We start from the raw sequence: 26,023 nt of genomic DNA on the forward strand, positions 1-26,023 counted from the left end.
TTTTTATAGTATTAAATTGGTCCATTGTAAAGGGTTCGAAAAAGTATGTGTTGAAGGGGATTCCCGGAACATAGTCTGATGCCTAAAAGGCACTCAAAAGCCTAGTTGGACTATAAAATCTTTTGTCAATGATTCGATTGAGTTGGCAAAAGACTTTGAGGAGGTCGAGTTTACCCATGTGCTACATGAAGGTAATAAGTTGGTTGACATTTTCATGAATTTGTTTGTGACTATTGTCAACTTAATGAGTTGGGAAGATCCGTCCACTAGCCAAAAACATTCTTTCTAATGATTAAACCTGTCATGAAGGAATTTATGGACAATATCCCTTTAATAATTCAAGGTAACTTCACACATAGTCTGGGCGATCAACCAATCCTCATTTGAAGTCTTTGAAAAGAGACTTAGGTGTTTTAAGGATGATTAAGTTAACAAAAAAGAATTTTTTTTGAATAGAAGTGGGGTCCCAGGCAAGAGAATTGTAAATAGTTTGATAAGGATGGGGGGCGATAGAAATAGAATAGAATCAATTGTGTTGGAATCCAATGTAAACCTCAAATATGGAAGGTGTTGAAGGAGGGAGGGCGGGCTTAGCTCATGGAATAACTCCACAACCATAACCCAAATGCCACCAAAATTGTGGCGAACACTAGGAAGAACAGAAAAATCTTGGCTTTTGGGTGGGACTTATAGTTAATAAGGAGTTGATTGTGCAAGTGTCTGGGCTTTATATAGCTCGAAGAAAAATCTGCAAAGACAAAATGTCACGTGAAGAAGCCATGTAGAGTTTCTTTAATGGTGATGAAAGGAGGAAATTAGTGAAACTTAACTCTGGCTACAAGAGAACCTCAATCAAACTCATATGGGTTGTGATAGTGGAGCTGATAATGAGGTATGCGACCCTTGAGGGTCGGTATAAGAATATTTACGGTCACCTTTTACTCTATTAAGTCACTTAAGGCATAAAATTTTAGTTTCCTTGTCTTTCTACCTTGCTTGAGCTCTCTATCTTTGAGCATGGAAAGATCCCTAAAATGCTCATTCTCCACGAGGGGCGTATCTTGCTATTTGTCAACCATATGAAATCTCTAACCCCTTGTAGGAACACTTCAGGTAGAACAGAGCATTAGATGAAAAATCCTAGGGTTGTGGAAATATCTAACGAGGAGTCCCTTTTTTTATATATTAAAGATAGTATATAAACTGTACATTATAAGGAGCAGCTGCTCCAATCAGTACTGAGTTCGATCACCAATATACAAAAAGAATTGAGTTCGACCACCACATTAAAAAATTGAAACAGATTATTTCACATATGATCAATTATGAGCATAGTAGTTATAGATATCTAAGACTGCTGAGACATATTCAATCCCATGACCCAATAATATTATTGCTACATTCTGCAGCGTCACATTTAAAATCACCCAGGGAGGCGTGGGGGACAATACCAGCTTCAGCAACCTCATCCAATCTGAATTCCTGTTTGGGCTTGGGCCTCGTGTTCACTTCCTCTATTTTATTCTTGGTAATTCCTTTTTCTTTTAAGTACTGATTGAGCAGATTTAATTCATCCTGATTCAGCTTATTGTTCCCATGGGGGAAGAAATGTGCAGACTGGATGTCAATTTTATAGACTAACATTACACCTCCTTGTAGCAACAACATAAATCTCTCCTTCGGAAGCTCCATAGTGGCAGATACGTGTAGCATAATCAAAAGATAGGTGAGTTTGCTTCCAAACTCAGTAAGATATCTTCTTCTGCACTGAAATAGCTCTTCATTTGTCCTTTTCCATAAAAGCCAAAGAACATCATTAGTAAAGACAAACCAAAATCTGTTCAAGTTAGCATAAAAAATCTCAACATAGCCAGCCAAAAATTTTATTCAAGAAAAGCCCTCCCTGACATTCCAATTAACAGGTAAGCTAAAAAACAAAGACCAGAGGGACCTAGCATATTTACATTCAAAAAAGACATGTTTAGAAGTGTCAGGTCTTTGACACAAATCACAAGTTCTAGTGGATAAGCCAATCACATTCAGGACTTCATCAATAGCAAGCTTTTTTAGCAGTAAGAGCCAACGAAAACAGACTTTCTTAGGTTCAGTTGGATTATGCCAGAAATGGTTTTAGGTTTTCAGCCATTTGGAGTCCGGTTAGTCAATATTCCACACTGCTTTAAGCCATAGGAATATATCATTGTTCTTAATAAGCATCTCATAGAATCTCTTAACAGTAACCTCTGGGAATTTGGAGCCATCTTTCCATCTAACTTGTGCCAACAGTTTGTCATGACCCCGATCCAACAGACCCAAACCTGAAATTCTCTTGCATGCAAGACTCTACAATTTCATAACTCTAGACATCTGGATGCGACTACCAAGGATAAGAGAAGTGCTTTGTGCATGTTACATAAACAATGATTAAGGATTGAAAAAAATGATAATACTCAGCGACCAATTAAGTTGTTAATTAGTTAAAGACAACGGTTAAGGCATTGATTAGTCAAGGGAAGAACAGTGATTAAAAGTTTAGTGGAGACGCCTCCCTTCAAAGAAAAGACTCACCCAAGTGTCTCCTCCTTCCAGCGAAAGGAGGATTGAAAAAAATGATAATACTCAGCGACCAATTAAGTTGTTAATTAGTTAAAGACAACGGTTAAGGCATTGATTAGTCAAGGGAAGAACAGCGATTAAAAGTTTAGTGGAGACGCCTCCCTTCAAAGAAAAGACTCACCCAAGTGTCACATCCTTCCAGCGAAAGGAGGAGGGTATAAGAAGAACAAACGAGATAGTAGAAGGGGCAGGAAAAGGATTGAAAAAAAAGAAAAGGATATCCATGGGAGATATCAGTAGGACAATACGCCATTATGCTATAGCCGGTACGCTGAAATACTTACTATTACAATTCTGTTAATTCATTCTGATAACATTTCACAGTAAATTCATAATTATAACTGAAATATAAATGGAAGGATGCATAAATTCTTAAGTAATGAATCAGACAAATAACAGTATCAATAATGGATTACAAAACAGAAAAGTGTAAAGTTATTTCAATTTCAATTAAAGAACAAGTTATGAACTATGAATGCTATATATGGATATGAGGAATTATGTCAATGTCTTGTCTAATAATTCTGATTTTTATCTGCAGGTCTGAAGGAGAGAGATCATTTAATATTTTCTATGTCTTCTCCAAATGAATTCAATTGGCATATATATCGTTTAGGCAACCGGTCAATTGGTGTATTGACCGGTCATGCCTTTTAGGCATGACCGATCAATGCACCCATTGATCGGTGCCTTTACAATTATACCATTAACACAATGCTGATTATCGGTTCAAAAACCCCCGATAGCATATTGTAATATCATAATATAATGACTGATCAATATAATGAATCAGTTCATATAAACACCGATGATTCAAAGTGCACGATGTATATAATCCAACCGGTGCATTTGTTAACCAATGTTAATGCCAAATGAAGCGGTGTATTTATTAAACCCGATAACAAATATGCCCGATATAATTAAGCCCGATAACAGATGTGAATCGGTGCCAATGTTTATGCACCCGATAGCAAGTATGTATCGGCAAATTTAACCCGATAACTTATAGCATTTAATATGCTATCGGGTTAATACCCCGATAGCATATTAATGCCAATTAACAATTGACATTAATATGCTATCGGGTTGTTAGCCCGATAGCATAATGATAAGCAATGTTTGTACAATCCGATAATCATATGCAATATAAATCAGACATGAAGCATGTAGATAAATAACAGAACAAGGAAGGTTAGGAAGATCTTATCTTGCATAAGCTACCATGCATTAACAAAAAGAACTCTTAAGTAAATGTTAAGAAGAATCTATATAAAAATGGTTCAATTCTTGTTATTTCTGTTAGTACCTATGAAGAAGGGGTCTGATTTGTTCTCAGGGAGGGGCAGCCTAAATTCAACCAATAGGGTGATCCCAAGATAGGGTAAGGATCAGCGTTCCATAAACCTTGAGGGCATGATTCCAAGATAGGGTAAGGGCCTGTATCCATAAACTTTGAGGGAGACCATTGTAGTTTGGTTTCTAAGCGCCTTGACAACATAATTATTTCCTTCCTCTTTAGGACTGGGTAGTAACAAGGATTCAACATTGCATTGGAAATTATGGATTATGGATAATAGAATTAATTACTAAGTATGATAGATTGGTAATTTGTTCAGTAATGATTGATAAATTATTGAAACTATGGCAGCTTCAAGTAGGGAACATTACACAGTTCTGATTCACCGATAAGCTTACCAGGAAACCGGTCACCCACGGCTTTTGAAATCATAGTGTAAGTTTTTTTATGAGGGGGTGGGATATTAAACTTACAAGACAGCTGATCACATGTTCCTAACCGGTCCTCAATCAAGATTTCCTTTAGGGCAGTAATCCCGATTGCAAACCAGGCCTTAGTTGAGCACCCTTGAGTAAGAGCCAGGGATTTATTATTCACATATAAACCCCACCAAATAGACCTTTCAATCATAGTGTAAGGGGGGGATTTTCCCACCGCTGTTCCATAACAAATCAATTCTCTCACATATGTCCAAGCCTTCCATAGTGAGGAGAAGATCACCAAGCCATAGGCTTTGACCTCAAATTGGCCAAAGAGGATGTCATAAATATTTATATGGGACCAAAATCTGCCTATTTTTGGTTTTGACATAGCAAGGTTATTCCTGACTAAGACCTTGTAGGGCTCAATACCTTGGGCAACCATGAAGATCCGTTTAGCAGCCAATGCCATACCTTGGGTTTTTAAATTTTTTAATCCTAATCCCCCTTGAGTTTTGCGGGTGCAACACCATTTTTATGAGACAGTGCCTCAATCTGAGGCCTTTCCCATCAAACCTAAGTTGCCAGTACGGGTACGGATACGTGGGTACGGCATGCTGGTATGGCAATTTTTTCTTTTTTGGGGGGGGGGGGGGGGTGGGGGGGGATGGGTATGTCCGTACAAAAAAAGTAAAAATCATAAATATATACATATATGCAATCTAACAAGTAGAAACAAAAATTAAATTTAGAATCCCACATATCATCCATATGCTACACAAAACTTGGAACTATCATATATGATTCATATAACCATAGTTGAACTACTCGCGACTTGGCTCGACTCACTAAGCCCTTGGGAAAAAAACTCGGCAACTTAAAAACATGCTTACACTTAGTAAAAAACGCATTTTTTTGCAATTTTTAATGAGAAGATGCATCCAATGAGTCAATAAATGATAACACAAAAGAAACAAGCTGATTCTAGATATATTTAAATGCAAAGTGTCTACAAAATCGCATCCTCATGAGGAATGCTGATGGCTGGAAGCCTGAAGCAAAATAGTAAATTACTAAATAGTTTTTGTAAAACCAAAAGTAAATACATCATTACAAATTACAATTACAACTTCCTCTTCGCAGCTCTAGCAAAGACATGGGGAGAGGTAGAACTAGAGGGTCTAGACTGTCTAGTCGTATAAGTCTGCTATGGGACTAGGCGTGACTGTGCCTCCTCACTCAGTATGGTTGATTGAGACTCATCCTCCATCCTGGATGAAGCTATGTCTCCACCTGCCTCTGGCACTGGTAATGAATCCTCATCCTCATCCTCATCCTCATCCTCCTCAATGTCATCCAGCCTGAAACCAAATCCACCCCCCTCCTCCATAGCTTGCCTCTCCAAATCAGTGATGTCAGTGTCGGAAAACAATGGAGGCTGCTCCTGTGATGTCCAATCACTGTAAGGATCTATATCATCCAAGTCAATTGGACCACCTTCTAGTTCCTCTACCTTCTTTATGCACAATCGAAGATTATATTGCACGTAGACAAGGTCATTGAGCTGTTTCTGCGCTAACTTGCTCCTCTTCTTCGTGTGGATTGCTTCAAACAAGCTCCAATTGCGCTCACAATTGGATGAACTGCAAAGCTGACATAAGACTCTGAGGGCAAATTTTTTGAGATGTGGGGTGTTTCCACCCCAATTTTGCCACCAAGCATCTGCAAAATAAATAAAATGGAAAAGTTAGAAAGCAAAGAGAAAAGAGAAAACATAATTTATCAATCATTTTAGTCTTTAGATCCCAAAATCCAAATGGCAAATGTTATACCTGGGGTTTGAGTGGTTCTTCCTCTCCTAGCCAGCTCTGAAGAGAATAGCTTACCCCTTCCTCCCTCATAATTTTGGAGCTCACTCACAATGAGGTCTCTCTCCTCAACATCAGGTACCATCCTCTCAATGCATGTACTGAGGCCCTCCATGACTTCTCCATTCAAATCTGAGTAAGAACCCCCGAACCTAAAACGAGGGTTGAGGAAGTACCCTGTTGCATGAATGGGTTGGTGGAGCTGATTGTTCCACCTCCTATCAACAATTTCCCAAATGGGATCAAATTTGAGCCTATCCCCCTTGTAGTAATTTTTGATAGACACTTTGGCCCTATCCATGGCCTCATAAAGATATCCCATTGGGGTTTTATCCTCGTCCACCAAGCGAAGAACTCAAACCAAGGGCTCTGACACCTACAATTGAAAAATACAAATTACAAAAAGATCAAAATTTAAATAATGAAGTTACAAATTAGTAATGAGAGACTTGAATCAAGAATAACTAAAATTTAAAAATTAAAGTTTTGAAGTAACAACCTTCACAATCTCTGCAGCCCTTTGTGCAAACTAGTTGTCGAAGACTATGCATGCGACAACCTCTCTTTCAGGCTTCTTTGAATAAGGTGAGTTAAGCCATTCTCCACTCACAAACATTTGTTTCAAAGAAGTCAATGCAGCAAGAATGCTTTGCAACGTCAAGAAAATCGTTGCAAACCTTGCGACACTAGCTCTCACCAAATCTTTCCCTTGCGCGTGTTGTCTCATCAAATTTAGGACCCAAGGGTGATTGTAGATATATTTGGTGATCCTCCTTGCATCTTCCACAACTGGAGTCACCCACTCAAGTTTTCCTATGTCCTCCAAAAGAAGGTCAAGGACATGTGCTGCACAAGGTGTCCAAAAAAGAGTGGGGTGCCTCTCTTGGAGGATTCTTCCTGCAAAAGAAGAATTTATTCTTAAGAAATATGCAACCAAGTAAAACAAAGCCCACAACAAATGAGAATATTGCTAATGCCTAAAGGTGATAATTCAAAAGGATTCTACCTGCTGACACATGCTGCTGCATTATCTGTGATGATTTGCACCACATTCTCTACCCCCACCTCCATGATGACACGCTCCAACATTCCAGCCAATGTTTTTGCATTTTTCACCTTGTTGGAGGCATCAACAGATTTCAAGAACACTACATTGTCCTTGCAAGCGACCAAAAAATTGATGATGGTGCGGTTCTTGCCATCTGTCCACCCATCAGAAAGAATGGTGCAGCCATAATTTGCCCAATCAATTTTTTGATCCTCCATCACTTCTCTTGCCCTAGCAACTGCATTTGTGAGCAACCTGTAAGTGCAAAGTGAAATTAGGTATTAGTACACAATTTTGATTTAATAAACAAGAAATCTAAGAAAAAATTAAAAATGAAATCAAGTGGACTATGTAGTAATTTACTAACCTCCCACTCAAATCCCTGCGAGAAGGGGCCTTGTACCGCTTTCCTGAAACTGTCACAGCAGTCACCAAATTCAGCCAATAAGCATTCTCCGCCACATTGAATGCAATGTTGTTGAAGTACCAAAAATCAGCAACTGCAATGTCAGTTTTCTCATGTACCTCCTTATTCCATCCACTAGCCTCTAATGATGGTTGTGCTCCAGGTGTGTTTCTGGGCACAAAATAATCACCTATCGACCCTGATCGTTGTGATGGAAGTGGAACAGGGCCAGGTACTCTACTAGAGGAAGCAGAAGCAATGGGCTAGTTGATGGTGGGTTTGCGGATACGTGGGCCACGCCAAGACCCCACTATGCCCTCAAGTGCTTCTTCTTCCTTTTCAAGGTCAATAGAAATACCTTGAGATTCAGCTATGGCTGATCTCATGGCTAGCTTTGCCCTCTCCCTTTGCAATTTCTTCTCTTCCCCAGTTGCAAGTAGGGCATTCATTTGTCTTTTTATTTCTTCATTGGTCCCAAGGCATGCTCTAGCATCATGCCTATCTATTCCTGCAAGGTGGTATTTGAGGCGGTTGATGCCTCCATGAAGTATTCTCTCACACTTTATGCATATAATTGACCCAGGATCGGGTCCCTCATAGGCATACCTCCATGCCCCATCTCTAGCACCTCTAGGACGGGTGCCTATAAATCCAGATGGGCATGGATCTAGTGGCCATTGCTCCCTTGCCATGATTAATGCTTACTTAACCTACACATACAAAGTGCAAAAAAAAATTAACATTTTAGCTAAACAATTTAGCACTAAGCAAACTATCTACATTAGTTTAAATAAATTTAGACATCATTCGAAGTTTTTTTTTAAAAAAATTAGGGTTTGAATTTTTTTTTGAAAACTAGATTCTTCAAAAAAATTGTGAAAATTCAACAAGACTTGTGTTAAATCTTGTGTAAATAACTTAGAAATGATTTAGACTACCTAGGAATCATTTGTAATCAATCTAAATGCAACAAAAAATAAACAAATTGTTTTAAAAAAGCATAGAAAACAAAATTAAAAAACTTACCTGGAATCTGATTTTCCCTTCAAATCCCCTTCAAATCCACTTGGAATCACTCAATAACCACCCCAAATCACCTTCCAAGCCTTCCAAATGAGTTTCCCCCTTCTCAGCCTAAAACATAATTGGAAAACAAAAAATAAATGAATTTTTAAGCCGTTTTCGGCTGTAAAGGAAACACGGGTGAGTTTTTTTTTAAAATCGCCAAAAACGTGTCGAGTTTTTGCCAAAAACTCGGTGAGTAGAAGTCGTTACTACTCGCCAGTGACAAAAACTCGGTGAGTTTTTGTCACTCGTCGAGTTTTCGGCGAGTGTGTCATCTTTGCATATAACTATAACAAAATTACAAATTTACTGTAAGTCTAATCTAATATGAAATATCCATTTGTCAAACTTTGAATATTATGATAGATATCGAATTCATTGTTCATTGGTTCAACAATGAAATAACACAACTAATACTCAGCAATAGCATCATATGGGTCACTAGGAATATCAAGATCAACATCATCATTGACATTAGATGATGTAGGTAGAGTACTGGAACCACATGCAGCCTCACTGCCACTTGCACTAGCAGCAAATTGGCTATTGGACTCCCCAGAAAGTAAAGATTGTGTGGCAGCTGAAAATCCAAATCAGTTTGCTCTGGATCTACATCCCAAAACTTTGTGCTCCCATCCTTGTACTCATTTTGTTTATGAGTAAGAAGGCGCAAGTTTGAATGCACATAAACGAGCTCTTCTGCCTTACTTCTTGCCAGTCGGTTGCGTTTCACTGAGTGGATAAAGGAGTATGTGCTCCAATTTCGCCCAAATGAAGAGGAACTAGCAACCTGTTGAATAATTGACACAAAGTGAGAGGGCGACAATTATAAAATAGTAAAAAAATATAAATTTAGAGAGCAATAAAAATTAAGAAACTTACTTGCGATAAAACTTTGATTGCAAGAGTTTGAAGTTTTGGTGATGTATGGCCATTGAGGTACCACCAAGCATGAGCATCCTTCTTATACTTGTCACGGAGAGCGGAAACACTTTGACAATTGGAGGCTACAAAATCAGCAAACTCACTTGTCATTAAATCCTCTGTTTCAAAACCGGGGAAGAGTTTAGTAAGTGCTGTCCTACACCCTTCACTGACTTCTGAATCTCTATATGGTGGTACCCTTGATGGCTTAGCAAACATTTCATCACTATAAAATTTGGGAGTCAATGCAAATGCAAGAAGATGCAGTGGGGTGGTCATTTTGTTCCACCGCTCAACACAAATTGACTGAACCTCTTTGAAGAAAGTTTCTTCGAGATCTTGCTCTTTTGCATTGATGATGGCTTTCATTTTCTCAATCATCGAGTCAATGCCATCATATACCTCTCCCAAACATGGGTGATCCATGTTAGTATAACGGATCATACTCATGATGGGCTCAATGAAACTCAAAAGATATTCCACTCGATCCAACCAAGTGTCATCTAGGATCATGTGCTTTACATTTGTTGCCCTTTTAGTATTGGATTGCCTCCATAGGGACCAACTTTGACTAATTACCATGCTAGCAAGTGGTTGTCGCACCTTCACAAGTCGCCTCAAGACGATTGTGTTGGATGCAAATCGAGTCTCGGCAACCTATTCAAAAATTAAAAATAAAAATTAGAATACAAAGAAGACATGATAAAAAAAAATAAAAATTAATGATTACCAAAGTGAAATGTAGATTTTAAAAATTGAAGTGTTTCAATTACCTTTAGCAACACCAACTGTGAAAATGATCTGAAAATGGCCTATGACATGTTATGGTTTGTGATGAAGATTTGGATCTCTTCAGCCTCAGCATAAATTTGTTTGATCCAATGTATTTTCCTGCCTATCTTTTGTAGCATGAGGTTGAGAGAGTGGACAGCACAAGGTGTCCAAAATATGTGTTCAAACCGTGTCTCAATCAACATACCTGCAACTCTACAATTCTTTGCATTGTCCGTTATTACTTGGACAACATTTTGAGGTCCCACATCCTGAATGCATTGTATAAGGATGTTAGCAATAAATTGTGCATCCTTCACCTGTCCCTCACAATCAACAGCTTTCAGAAACATTGCCCCTTTAGGGCACACTGCAATTACATTAATTAATGGCCGATTTTTGGTATCCTTCCATCCATCTGAAATGATGGACACCCCTGTTTGTTTCCATGAATTTCTAATGGGAGCACATTAGCAAGAGACAATCTCTAACCCCTCGCAGGAACACTTCAAGTAGAACAAAGCATTAGATTAAAAAGCCTAGGGTTGTGGAAATAACCAACGAGGATTCCCTTTCAAAATGGCAAGAGGAGAATATTGAGGATTGGGTTGATTAATAGAATATTTGAGGACTATGTGGAAGTAATTTGAGAGAATATTGAAGATTGGGTTGACGAATAGAATTTTGAGGACTGTGTGAAAAAATTATTTGGGAGGAGGTGTCTACTCCTACCAAATAAAAGGAACGATAAGGTAGATACTTCCAAGGGGCCTAAGAAAAAATGGAAAAGGGTTGCTGCTACCTTGTGGCTTGAGGATTACAATTACTATACCAAAGAGATGGATGAAAGTAATGGATGCAAAGATGAGATTGGTAAGGGTACAAAGGTCTAAAATGAAGAGAATTCCTATAGGAGGAAAGGTAAAGAGAAAATGGGTAGTCTTGATAGAGAGGACTTGGGTGGAGACACTGTCGGTTTGGGGCATAACCATTTGGTGAAGGGGAACAAACCTTGTGAGGGAGGTGATCATGACTCTACTGGGAATGTCAAGGTGAAAGACCACAAGGTGGGAGTCCCCTTTCCGCTCATTTTTGACACTACTTCAAAAATTCCTTTGGATTTTTCCTTCTAGGTTTTCAATGCTATCAATGCCAACAACTTAAAAGAAGGTTCTAGATTTTGTGATGGATGTGGTTAACTCCCAACACAAAATTACAAAATGGTTTTTTGTTGATATTAACCATGGTTGAAAAACTCTGCGAGTACTTGCAGGACTCGCGAGTACTCGCGGGTCATTTGCTCAGCCGAGTCACTCGCAGAAAGACTCACAGACATAAAAACCTAACGTATTTAATGTAAAATTAATACTATGAGACATGAATTTTCAATACTATGATGTTAAATTAATACTATTATGACTTAAATAGTTTTCTATTAATATATGTTTATTCTAATATAATTAAAAATAAATTTAATGACATTAAATTTATATAAATTTGTGTTTTCGAAGAATATTTTAAAAAATATACTTTCAAATGTTCGATAAAGTTGCCGAGTTATTGCCGCGTTTTTCCTTGAGTTTTTGCGAGTCCCGAGTTTTATAAATATTTTGTGCTTGTCGAGTCATTGCCGAGTCCGAGTTTTTCAACTATGATATTAACCATATCAACATGAAAGTGGAAATTATTTAGTTGAAGGTGGGGAGGTGTTGTGACGTTTTACACATTGCCCCATTGCAAATGGGGACCCCTACTTTTTTCGCTTTGCTTAGGGTGTTCGGTTAATTGTCTTAGTTAGGTGTCACTCTTAGTCGTTAACCTTTGCTTGTGAGGAGGAGGTTGGTTCTGTCGGACTAAGACTTGCACGATTAAGTTGTATGAGGTAATCAAGTCATCAAGATCTCATTTGCAAACATGAATAGGTCTTAGGATTTTTTCGATGTCAAAGGCTAGGTCAAGATTAGGCTTGGTGGTCATGAATTGCTTTCCATGATGAAATGATATTCAAATGATGAAGTGTGGAAACATTAAGCTCATCAAAGTTTTGAGATGAAAATTTGGCTAAGTCTAGATTTTGCTCAAGGTGTGATCTTGGCATGGGTTTGCTCACTATGAGGTAATTGTATGAATGAAAGGTGGAATTGCGCCTAGGTTAAAGGTGGTTTGAGATAAAGATGCATCAAATGGACTATCTCAATCAACAAAACCTTCTATAGCTAAGATGAGATGCAAGTTCAGATTGTGCAAATGAACCTACATGTGCCGCCCCTCTTGTGCAATTGAAGATCAAAATGCCACCCCAAAGGGTTTTGTGTAAATGGAACCCTAAATGCCGCCACACCAAACATGATATAGGCAAGAATTGATTGTGCAAATGAAAGGTTCTAAACCAACTTGTTTGTACAAATAAGGCATAAAAGGCTGCCTAAGCAAGATGGAGTTTGTGCAAATGAAAGGTTCTATACCGCCAACCTTATGCAAATGGAAGCAAAAGGGCCGATTTAGCAATAAGAGGTTTTTGTTCAAACAAGGATATAGGAAATACTTTCATCAAGTTTGTTTGTACAAACGAAACCCTGAATGTCGCTACACCCAATATGATCCAAGCAAGAGACCATAGTGCAAATGAGCACCAAAAATGCCGCCACCCTTGTGTGAACAAAAAGCAAGGATATGCTACATCCAGAGCAAGTTTTGCAAATGAGGCACAAAATACCGATTTGCTTAGGTGCAATAAAGTAATTCAAATTTGATCAAACTAACTCGCTTGTGCAACTAATACTCAAATCGCCGCCCAAAGCTTGTGCAAATGGATGATCAATGCCCGAAATTTTGTGCAATTGAGGAGGAAAGGGCCACTAAATTCATGTTGTGCAAATGACCAAGTTAATACCAATTTGCTTTGATGTAATAAAGTGTCCAACAATTGATCAAACAAATCTGCTTGTGCAAATAAGACCATGAAAGCCGATTAGTTAGTGCAAATGAGGCACTAAACACTGCCCAAGCAAGGTCATCATATACAAACAATGATCAAAATTCCGCCTAGATTGTGCAAACGAAGCCCTTGATGCTGAAATCATGATGCAAATGGATGATCAAAGACTGAATTCATTGTGCAGATAAAGAAGAACAAAGCTGCTTAAAACTTGATAATGCAAATGAATAGTCTAAGGCTGAATTCATGCCTCCTAAAGCATAGTATACAAACGGATTACTTAAGGCCGACTTAAATGTGCAAATGAACTCCTAAATGCTGACATCCCCAACACCATCAAGCAACAATGATAAAGTCGGCTATCATCTTGAACACTATAAGTGCCCAGCAAGGAGGGAATTAAAATATTTTGTTTGTTTAAAACAAGCCAGCCTAATGAGGTAAAGAGACATACCCCCTCACTTATCCACGCCTATATAGAGGGGATACTTCATCACATTTTAAACATCATTCAAAGCAACCAGAATTCTGATCAATACTTGAAGAGCAGAGCGAAAAACCTTTAAGGCAAAGATAAATGTCAGCGATTTTATTGATCAGTTCATTGATCATACTCCTAAGGTGAATTTTGTTTAAGGCAGCAATTTTTGTAGCAAAGTTTGATCATTTCATTGATCAAAATTTACCTTAAGGTATTGCGATTTTGCTTAAAAGGGTTTAGACTTAATTTGGAAGCATTTCCAGCTCACTTTGAGGGCAACCTGGGCAGATTTTAGAAGAATTCCTCACATGATCAGACCTGGAGCAAACATAAAATCAGACCTAGAGAAAGAGCAATCAGACCTTAAGACATCATTTGATCAGACAAAATCATACATATAGAGATGAAGGATAGGTAAAATTAATATGTACCTTATGATGTTTGATGCCTTCTTGTTTGTTTTGCAGGTGACAAAGGAGGAAATCGAAAGGGCAGGCCTTATTGTAGGTGATCAAAGCAGCACTCCAAGGATGGTGTTTCAACATCAAAGGAATGGGATCATGATCAAAATCTATAAGGATCCATCAAGTTGATAAGGCAAGAAAGGAGGTTAGAATTTCAATATCACAAGGGGATGATAGGTCAAGGCTACATCAAGAAGGATTTTCACCACTTAGAGCGGAGGGTCAAATGATGCAAGAGGATGGATGGATGATCCATCAACAACACACGAAAGGGAAAGGTTTCACAATTTGAAGGATAGGTTCAAGGGAGCATCACATGGTACACATCGAAACATCACCAAGAAGACAACTAGTAGTGGGGCGAGTTGATCAAGTTAGGCTGAGCAAAGCAAGCTAAGCAAGCAAAGATAAAGGATTGACTTGACCATAATGATGCTTCTTATCATCATCACCACATTGATTAAGCTTGAGATGTTGAGTATCAAGAGATATTGCTCGAGGCATCAACACTTGCTTGTGATGTTGAGTATCAAGTCTACAATACAAGTTGAGATGGCATCCTTGTCATCACCAACCAACCAAAAGATTCCAAGTCAGCATGCCCGGATACAATGAATCTGACTCATCCATGGAGGCACAAAACTCAAGATACCTAACCTCATTTTCTATTGGTTCACATTCAATGTTGTACCTAAATGTGATTTTCTTATTGGCCAAACGGAGTTGTTGTAACAAACCCTAATTAGGGTTTCCACCTTGTAATCTTGGCCATTGATTGTGAATCAATCTAAGCTATTCATTGTAAAGAGCTATCTATATAAGGCTCGGTTTTCTCATTTGTAAAGGGGAACATAGGAGTAGTAGAATAAGAAGACACAAGGAGAAGAGCAGTAGTTAGATAGCAATTAGCTAATAGTTAGAGTAGGAGGAGGAAAACTTGAGGTTGTTGCAAAGGCTTGTTGGAGTAATACTTAATTCATTTAAGTTATGGTGAATTTAGTGTTATTTCCACTTGTGGCATGGTTTCTTGTCTACTTCTCATAGTTTAATTAAAGCTCATGGATTATAATGTATGCTTATGAAGATATTTTGATGAACTCCTTGGTTCATACTTTTTGTAGCTTGCTGATTGTATGCTATAATGCAAAGGTAGCCTGAACCTTACAATTGTGTTTAGTTCAATTGTGGATGCTTATTCAACTTGCATCATGTATGGGTATTTCCATGAGTATTCATGATATGAAACCTTTCTCATCCTTAGAAGATCACATCAATCTTGTGTAGTTGTTGTTATCATGGCGAAGCAGGATTTGATATGAAGGGGTTTTTCTATCTGAGTAACATTCATTGTTATCTTTGATCTTAGAGTAGTGTAGTCTTCTCAAACCCAATCCTTTTGCCCCTTTTTAAAATCAAGTTAATTTCCACGTTCCAGCAACATCCAAACATTCAACATTCAAGTATTCAACATAAGTCCCCTTGGATTACCAGCAATCACACCAACCAATTAAGCTATCCACACGTCAAGACCAGACTATAGAAACCTTGGAGTCATCTTGGTTGATCATATAATTCCGCATCCTATCAAGAGAGGATAAAATGCCTTTGGTATTTTATTCTATGTTAGAGGTGTCTAAAAAACACATCAACAGGAGGTCAAGCAAAAATTAGTAGCTCAAAGGAGATAAAAATCTTGATAGGCTGGGAGGGTCTTCCAAGATTGATAAAATTGATTCGGATTTGGGAGCATTAGAAAAGACCTGGACCACAAGGTTAATAATATGGATAATTGGAAGCAAAAGCTGCAATGGAGCATGATGTAAAAATCATCAGAAACAATCTTGAAAGGGTGGTGAAGGTTAGCCGTTGCTCAATTTAAAATAGTGTGAAGGGCATCTGCATCCTCATCGAGAAGTTGAAGAACCTCCAGGAAGAGTAGCTCAACCAGGGAAAAGATTAGAATAATGATCAAGCCAGGCCTAGTTCTCCCACTAGGGGCAGCAAAAAGAGAAACTTCGAAAATGAAAAGAGAGACTTGGTTATGTTTGCTAGCCTTTAGGAGTAGTTCTACCAACAGGAATTGGAGGTTGCAGAAACATTGAAGAAATTATAAGCGTGGTGCTGGTTTCTTTTCCCTTTCTAGTTCTTTCTGCTTTTTTTTGTGTTGTTCGGCCACTGATGGCTTTCTATTAGCTGTTGTTTTTTCTGGTGAGGGCTTTCTCGGTGTTCATGTTTCTCCTGCTTTTCTCTTTGGTCAGCTTTATGTAAAGGGTTTTGGGGGCCCTTCAAAACCTGATTTACCCTTAATTTAACACTTTAACTTAGCTTGTATGAATGGCCTGTTTTTTTTAAGAGTGCTAGTGTTAGTTTAGTTAACTTCCCCATGTAATTAGCATGCTGCAATTTTGTAGATTATTAGATAATAAATTTAAATTGATCTATATGGATGGCATGATTTTTGAAGAGTGCTAATTTTGGTTTGTTTTTAATCATTCCCACATGATGAGCATGTTGCATTCTTGTGTTGCAAGTACTTTCATCTCCTAAATGTGTAGTGCTATTATTTACCACGATTTTAAAAACACTAATAAATTATAGTTTATTAAATAATTTTTTGTTTGATTTTTATTTTTTTTGCACTATATAACTAATTAACAATTACAGAGTGCTTCCATTCAACTGCTTAGCTAATTTTATCCAACAGTCACTGCTCAAATTCTTTGGGTGCTAGTGGTCTTTCTTTTTTAATTTTCTGCTTATTTTAAGTAGTTGTGTAATGTATTTAACCATATAAATAAATAAATAAATGTGTGCAGAAAAGAAGGAAATATGTCCAGCCATGTGGCACATTTTTCATTAAGCAGTGGCTGCATGTTTTTGCCCCTCTATTTATTTACAGCTGACATTCCAATCCCTAGTGCTTAGTAAAAAAATTACATAGGACCATCTCTGCTGCTAAAAATTAAGTGGCAAAGTTTGTTAAGTAGCTGCATGGGACCACTTTGTTAGTAAAATATTCAGTTTGATACATGTATGTTCGTTAAGGTTTATTCTAACTAGATCTATGATTGATGCTTTATGCAGGGCAACCCAGATGGACAGATGATGCTAGCATCCACCATTACTCCTTTACCACAATCAAGTTTGCATGGTGGAAAAATCATTGAAGATGCCAATCGAGTGTCATTTGGAAGGTTGCCTTCAAAAAATCTCTTGTTGAAAATTTCACTTTATCTTTAATAATATTGATTTTGCCTCATTATAATTCCTGGCTTGATGCTAGGGCCTGATTTTGAAATTTTAATCTGCACCCTTTTTTAAGGTCAATTGTTTTGTTTAGCACGAGGATGAAATTTTAGCTTCACTTTGGTATTTCAATTTTTAGAGTTTTGCTTGTAGAAAAATCCTAATAATGAGAGGAGTGGCTAATATGAATTCTTTTTCTGTTACACAGTATCCTTGTTCAGGCCCTTATTTCAAGTGAAGGTCAAAATGATCTTGAGGTAAAGTGATGAAACCTCTTATGCATTGATATAAAGCAATGCATTATTGTTTGTATAACAAGAACTGCAATAGAATTCTCGAATCGCTTACAGGAAGAAAGCATCATATAGGGACTGCCAAAATCAGAGGATGCTGATTTATGAAGGCATGCTACCATTGGATCATCAACGTTTTCAGTGGCAGATTAAATATGTATACTTATAGAAAATTGTTGTTGCTACAACATTTCAGTAGTCATCCCAAGAAATAAAGAGTTTTGCATTGTTTTACTCCTTAAGGTACTTATCTGCATGAAAAAATTCCCTTGAAAACCATTGAATCATGGCAATATTTTTCTCCTGCAAATGTTGTTCCACAACATTGCAACTGTCAGAAAAGGCTTGTTTGTATGTTTTTCTTGTATGGTCTAGGTAGCATCAGGTAATCTTCACACTTCCTATTTATCCCCAGATGCACATGTCTTCCTCATTCTTATGGCATTAAGAATGGCCTAAGGTGCACTTTTATTTGACATCTGCTACTTTCTTCCTGATTCTTATGGCATTAAGAATGGCATAAGCTGCACTTTCATTTGACATCTGCTATTTTCTTCCTGGGATTATGCGACTCCTATTTTTGATCTTCTGCTTCCTGTTTGTGTTTTTCTTTCATAATGGGATTTGGACTTATCCTGAAAGCATACTCTGGCACTCTTGTTCTGTAGATGAGTATCTAAATTAAATGCTATTTTTTCTTTCCATTTAATATTTTTATACCACCCCATTTTCTAGATCTCCTTGAAGGTCTCCCTAACAAGTTTTCTTCATAAACTTAGTTGTATGCTATATTATTATCCATTTTCTGCCTTTTGTGTCAACCTCTTGGGTCCTTATTGGCTACATCTCCTATTCATATGTACGTCTCTCTTCCTTTAGAATCTGTAGAAAAGAATGTGTTCGTTTTTATTTTGGGCACACCTATGATGCTTGTTTTGGACCTTCTGAAACTGTTTGCACTTGTGTACTGAGTTTGCATTTTTAAAATTAAAATTAGCCTTAATAGGGCTTTTCAGCAATGGACATAAAAAAATTATTAAATAGGTTTTTCTCTTATCTATATTGATGTAACTTGATGAATAATGGTTTGAGAGTGATGATCTGGTAGTTACAAATATAGAAAGTTATGTATCGTATTTTAGCCAAGCAAGGGAACTGCATCGTTGGTTAAAATCTCCTTTCATTTCATTAGGAAAATCATGCCTCATTACAGATGTATCATTCAAGAGTTGTTATTTAGTATATGTTTCTTTAGACCATTTTTAATTGCACTATTACTTTGCTGTTATTACCATATATTCCTATATATTACAATTTTGTAATACAGAATGGTGAAGGTCAACAAAATTACTATAGAAATTTTGGCTGTCAATTTAATTACTGTATAACTTTTGGCTGTTAATATAATTACTGTAGAAATTTTGGCTGTTAATATAATTTTGTAAAGAAGCAGAAACAGGTCTCATCTTGGTTCTTTGCCAAAATAAAATAAAATCAGTCTCACAAGGTGTATGATTTGTTCTTCATTTTCTATGGATATGTCAGGCAAGCTGCAGGGCTGCAAGTATTTTATCTCATATCCTGAAAGATAATGTGCAGTGCAAAGAACGGGTATGTAAATGAATGGCCTATATAGTTTTTCACTGTGCAACATTTCTTTGCTAGAATAGTTTATTTTCTGCGTAAAATGATAGTTTATCAACATGGCTTGCTTTGGATCGGGATTGGATGTGAATCTTTAGGAAATCTTTATTTTCTCCCCAAAAACTTATTTCTGCTTTTAATTGTGTGGTCTCTTCATCTTGTATACTCTACATGGAATCAAAGTTTAGTGGAAAAAATGATCCACATCGATGTTTGTACACAAAGGTAGTGAAAATGGGAGGATATAAACTTCCAGGAGGATATCAGTGTGTCAACATGGAGGAGTGATGTTTTCTGAAGTCCAAATGCCGAAGGCATAACAAACAAAGGAAAATGTTTGAAAGTGGTAGTTGAGTGTGTCAGGGTTTAAAAACTGGCGGGGTGCCTATCCCTTAAAAGCTTTCTAGTGACCATGTTGTTGTGCCTATGTTGTAGTACCAGGTGGCACATTTTGGGGATGGCTAGAGGAAAATGAAAAAATCCTGGGCGCACGTATCAGCTGTATTGATCTATAACTATCAGTTTTTGATTTTTTGTGTATAAATTTTGATTCACTATGTAGAAACTGATGCATATTATAGGAATGAGTGCAGATTTAGAATAAAGGCTCCTCGAATTATTCTTGGCAGACTGTGTTTTGACCTAGCCAGTTAACATTTGACTTTATGTGCATCAAAATCATAGATTGGTGCAAGTTCCATAGAACCAGTATCCTATGATGTCGGTCTTTACTGACAATGAGCTCAAAATTATGGTCTTAGAATACATATGCTGTCTAGGCTCGTCAGCTTGGTTATGGTTTTCATGGTTGCAAGGGTTACGCCTCAAATATTAATCTCATTAAGCAGTTTATTCTGTTCATATCATATATGATAGCTGAGAAGGCTATCTTGATATGTTTCTAAGGGACAATGATGAAAAATGTCTATCTTTCGAAGGGATGTTGATGAAGAATGGCTTTCTTTTTACCTTCAGCATGTTAAGATGGTGTCATTTTCTCAGCATTGGCTAATTAGTTTGAATATCTGTTTATGACCCACCTGCTAATACTTTTTTCATATTTAAGATGTCATATCATGGAGATATCAAGAATTAGGTGAGACATTGGTGGTTTACTATGCCACATCACACTGCTAATAACATTTTTCATTTGTTTGAGAAGTTGAAGCAGACTGAGTAGCTCTTTGAGTTATGGAATAAGAATGTATCTGCTGATATCGTCCAGACCTAAAGAAGCTAAGTAACAAGGGAGATTTAATTTAGTATAATGGTTAAAGATGTAGCTCTTCTTTTCATTGGCGGCAGCTTTTGTCAGTTCAGTTAGATGACACCTACACTACTGAAGTGTATGGGAAAGCAAGAATATTGACCTGGATCAAAGAGGGGGATTGTAACATGAGTTTTTCCCAAAATGTATGTGAAATTGCCATTAATTTGATTCACAAACAATAGCAGACAGAACTTATGCATGAATATTAAAGGTTTAAGTTTAATATTGTAAACTTTTTTGAGGTCTCAAATTTGAAATCACCTTATTTCTCTACCAACTATCACTTTGTGATATGAATAGCTTGCTGAGTTAGGTAGTTGCGTATTGGCAAACAATGATGCTGATAATTTTATCTTAAGCTTCTCTAATTTTCCTAGTAACATTTTACTGCTTTGTATATTGTGCTTTGGGAGAGGCCATTTTATGTCTGAAGTAGCTCTGTATTGTGGGTAGCTTGTCATTTGAGTTGAAAGTGCCTAAAGTAATTCAGGCTGATTATAAGGGGGATAAGTGTCTGCAGTCTCATAATACAGAAGTTATGTACGTTTTATGACTAATAAAATTTAAAATATTATTACCATATTCCTTTTTTTGAATAGGCAATTGAAGGTTCCAATGGGGCCCTTGTTTGAAAGTTAAAATTGAAAATATACAACATTCGGCCATAGATGGATATACATACCAGAGAAAATCACTACTCACCTCAGAAGCCTGACAACAAAATGATACATGTCCATTCAACACAAAAGTCAAAATTTTAAAAGATGGCATAAGACTCATATCAGCTTTGAACAAAATAAATTAAAATCAATACACTATCATTAGTACTTTGTCAGCCCAACCTGATCCAGATCCATTAGAGGAATTTTTGCCATACGTACAGAAGAACGAGGAGCATTAGCCTTAACTGGCAGAGATTTAGATGGACAATCTTCATGATATTAAAACTGGACTACCAACACCTTGGTTTTTTTGGCAGAGAGGTACAGTTTTCTGTCTCCAAAAGAGGGCGCACTAAACAGATTTGTAATCCTAAACTCTTGTTCTTGTAAGTGACAGCGAGATGCTTAGCAGCCATTACCAGGTCTTTACAAAAGTTAGACATCTTTACATGCTGACAGAAAACTGCCAAAATCTTTTTATGTAGAACATTTATATTGCCCTGCAAATCTTGCAACCAAGGGACCTGAGCACTGTTGGCAGCCTGCTGCATCTCTGCACTTGGAGACACGGGACAATTGACATTCAGAAGCAGAACATGAATGACTCAGTGCCCGATTCCTGACATGTTCTTTGACTAAAAGTCTGGAGGAACTGAAGAGCACACGATTATACTGAGAGGTTGGGGGGGAGGGTGGCTGAATCAGTGTAATAGAATTTTTTACTTTTTCAAACTTAATAAGCATATCAATTGCACAATATCATTCACATAAGATGCAACAATCACGCAACATAAGTAGAACACATGATTTATGTGGAAACCCATTGCGGGAGAAAACCACAGCAAAATATTGCTTTATATATAGAAATCTCTTACAATCTTTGTCAGCACCAACCTACTGGAGACACCAATCCCCTCTTATAAACTCCGTGAGCACCAACCTGCTGGAGATACCAATCGCCTCTTATAAATTTTGTGAGCACCAACCCACTGGAAACTACAATCCCCTCTTATAAGATTTGTGAGCACCAACCTACAACTTTTTCAATGGATGATATGTCTTCACAAAATCTGAATACAGATATATTTCCCTCACAATTCTGATGACAAATGTGACTTTGAATGATGTAAGTCTTTCCTTCACAAATATGAGTTCTTTCACAGATCCAAATTGAATACTGCTATGTATACACTCACAGTTCTGATCACAAGATGTTCAAAATAATTGATCTTCTGGGCGCACCTCAAGATGTTTGAATCTATCTTGAATGGAGTAAACACAAAAGAGCAGTAGATCTTCTTACTAACTTTACAATTGACCACATTTAACAAGAAAAAAGGCCAACATTGTCTTCAAAATGATTGATCTTCTTGACACACCTCAAGATTTTCAAATCTATCATAAATGAAGTAGACACAAAGGCGTGGTAGATCTTTTGGCTAACTTTTTGATTGACCACACTGAACAAGGAATGTTATGAATACTGAAAGGAGGACCTAATTTTTGTAGCCTGGTCCAAGCTTTGATGGCCCTAAAGATGCCCATCTGCACAGCACAAGCTATTCATGCAATTACTCAATCCATACCTCAGTTTGCATGAGTTAAGTTTAGCCCAAAATTGGTTATATAAGATTCTACTTAACCTTCAAGGAAATTGGTATGGGAACAGAATGAGGATCCCTTCACCATCCACTCCTAGCACAACTAGCATTCCACATTCTGCTTTTTATTCTTAAAGTTGAACTAGCATGCACTAGTAATTTTATGTTTATTGTCATCATGGATGATCACAACTCTAGGCTTTCCATAAGCAAGAGTCTGGCTTTTGTATTTTTATTGCCATCTCCTTTACACACACACACACACATGACTCATTTGATGTTGCAAAGCTTCTAATATCCTACTCACTGGGGGAATAAACAATAGTAGGGTTCCGACAGAAGTTTTGTTTTGTAAATTGAATACTCCTCCCACATGCTCCAAACTCTGCCACTGTTCACACAGATCCATCCCTCTACCCCTGATTCACCCATACACACACACCTGCACCTTTATTTTTCAGAAAAAATGGTAGATGTAATGTTTAACAAATGAAAATATGGCTTTATAACCAGTTGTCTATTAACTAATTTATATTAGATGTTTGGATATCTTATATATATTGCTTGCTGTGTTGCATAGGTGCTTCGTATCCAACTTGAAATTCCAGTTTCAGCCTTATCAACACCAGAGCTTCTCATGCCTCGTATTGTTAAATATCTCGCAGTTGCATCTCCAATATCACACAAGCAAGAGACCCATGACCACATGATATCCAATAAAAAATCAATATGGCTACAGCCCGTACTTTTGAGGCTCTTGGTTACTTGGCTTGCAGATTGCCCAGATGCTGTGAATTGTTTTCTTGAATCACCTGCACATCTAACATACATGATAGAGTTGGTTTTGAGCCGTAGCTCTGCAGCAAGTGTTCATGTCGCTGGCTTGGCAGCTGTTCTTTTAGGTGAGTGTATTGTGTTCAACAAAGCAGCCAAGGACAACAGAGATGCCTTCATGGTAGTTGATGCCATCAGCCAAAGGATTGGACTCACAGCCTATTTCCATATTTGGGAGGAAATGCAAATCAGTCCATTGTTTATATCAGCAGCTTCTGCATCACGGCTTCCAAAACCATTGACAAGATCAACAGCTGCTGAAGTTGTTGGTGTTTCAGATGCACAAGATGGAGAACAACCGTTTGAGACTGATGAAAGCAGAACAAGCCCTGTTGATCCCTTGTTGACTTCATTTTATGATTCAGCGTTTGTTAGCTTTATTAAACACCTGGAACCTTTTGTAAGAGAAAAGATTGTAGAGCTTTTCAGCCGTCCCAAGAGTAAGGTTACAATAATTCCAGCAAGTTTGGACAAGAAAAATGGAGAGAGTGACAGTGACTATATTATACGGTTAAAGTCATTTATGGAAAAACAGTGCCACGAGATGCAGGTAAACATTTTCAAATATTTTTGAAAAACTGCATATACTTGTATTTTTTGTGTACACTATACTTGATGTTTGAATTTTTTTTTATTGTTTTATGCTTGCATGCAGGAACTTCTTGGCCGAAATGCTGCTTTAGCTGATGACCTTGCAAAAACAAAAGGTGATTCCAACTCATTTATAAGAGGACATAACAGTGCAATGCAAGGGACTGTAAATGGGATCACTTCAAGACTTGAAGCTGATAATCTTAGGCAGGAACTTCAGGAAACTCGAAATAGAGTTGAAACACTGAAAGCTGAAAAAAGGAAATGTGAAGATGAGATCTCAACTTACAAACAGCTGGCTGTAAAATATGAAGCAGATCTGAAGAGCTTGTCTGATGCATATAACAGTCTGGAGCAAGCCAACTTTCACCTTGAGTTGGAAGTGAAGAGAGCGAGAGGTGGTAATGAGTCCATACTACCAGATCTTGAAGCAGTTCGTGAAGAGGGAAGACAGGAAGCACAGAAGGAGAGTGAAGCTGAATTGAATGACTTACTGGTTTGTCTGGGTCAAGAACAGAGTAAAGTGGAGAAACTAAGTTCAAGACTGGCAGAATTAGGTGAGGATGTTGATGTCTTACTTGAGAATATTGGTGATGAAGGTGAAGTTCAAGGGGATGATGAGGAAGAGGACTAGGATTCAAATGAATTCTTTATTTGTTTTCATCCTAAAAATGTCGTAAGGTTGCTCAAATTTGGAATTCTTTCGCAGCTTTCTTCAACCATTGGAAGTTGGGGTTCAATTGTGATATCTTTTATCATACACGATCTTATGCCTATCAGGCTTATGTATATTAGGCATGTTATTTTGGACGAACATATTTACAAATAAACATTTATGGATGTCCCTTTACATCCTTGATTCTTTGTTTACGTTGGTACAGGCTTTAACCTACCAAAGTTCCATTGAGGCCTGAACAATTGGTCTAATTTAAACACTTTCTAAGGTTTTGCCATTTTGCCTCCTGTAAATATGCAAAATTGTCAATTAAGATCATCAACTATATGCCAAATCAGGCATTCCACCATCTCTCTGATGGTTATATTTACCCTTTCAAATGACATGGTTTGAAGAGTGTCGATGGTTTTTTGACTCTGATTTTTTTCTCATTGCATTTAAAATAAAAATGAATATTCTGTTCAGTCCAGTTTATACACCCCTGAAAAAGCCTACAATCACAGAACTGATAAAGCAATTTTTATTTTTCTTCCAAATGTCGTCACGTTTAAATTGATCAAGGACAATTATACATGTTTCCTAACTCAGCATTTTCAAGTGTTTTGTTGTTGCTGTATAAAAGTTAAAGATGACTTTTTGGCCCTTGCTTAGCCATTATGCTAATCGAGCGTTGCAACTTTGCTTTCATATCCGGTAAATTTTCATTGTAATTGCTAATTATCCTGGATGCATCTATTATGCATGTTTAAATAAGAGAAGAACCGAGGCTGTTTTTTGGATGCACACTGGTTAATGCAATAATTGGTCCCACCCTGTTGAATTTTAAACTTTAATAGATTTGCTCTATGTTATTTAGGGATCTAAAGTTCGTTTAAATAGACACAATATATGGACGGATGTGTCTACATA

General features: G+C 37.4%; 1 protein-coding gene across 1 annotated transcript in view; it reads left to right on the forward strand.

The window, feature by feature from the left end:
• LOC131044972 (golgin candidate 6) overlaps positions 1-25,578 on the forward strand; it is a 149,244-nt gene extending 123,666 nt beyond the window's left edge. Inside the window, exons 15-19 of the mRNA XM_057978469.2 lie at positions 17,382-17,491; positions 17,752-17,800; positions 19,382-19,447; positions 23,594-24,397; positions 24,503-25,578. Coding sequence (XP_057834452.2) covers positions 17,382-17,491; positions 17,752-17,800; positions 19,382-19,447; positions 23,594-24,397; positions 24,503-25,072 — 1,599 coding nt within the window. The 3' untranslated portion in view covers positions 25,073-25,578. The remainder of the gene's footprint in view (positions 1-17,381; positions 17,492-17,751; positions 17,801-19,381; positions 19,448-23,593; positions 24,398-24,502) is intronic.
• The last annotated feature ends 445 nt before the right edge of the window (positions 25,579-26,023 follow it).

Source organism: Cryptomeria japonica, chromosome 1, assembly GCF_030272615.1.
Source record: "Cryptomeria japonica chromosome 1, Sugi_1.0, whole genome shotgun sequence".
NCBI lineage: Eukaryota > Viridiplantae > Streptophyta > Pinopsida > Cupressales > Cupressaceae > Cryptomeria > Cryptomeria japonica.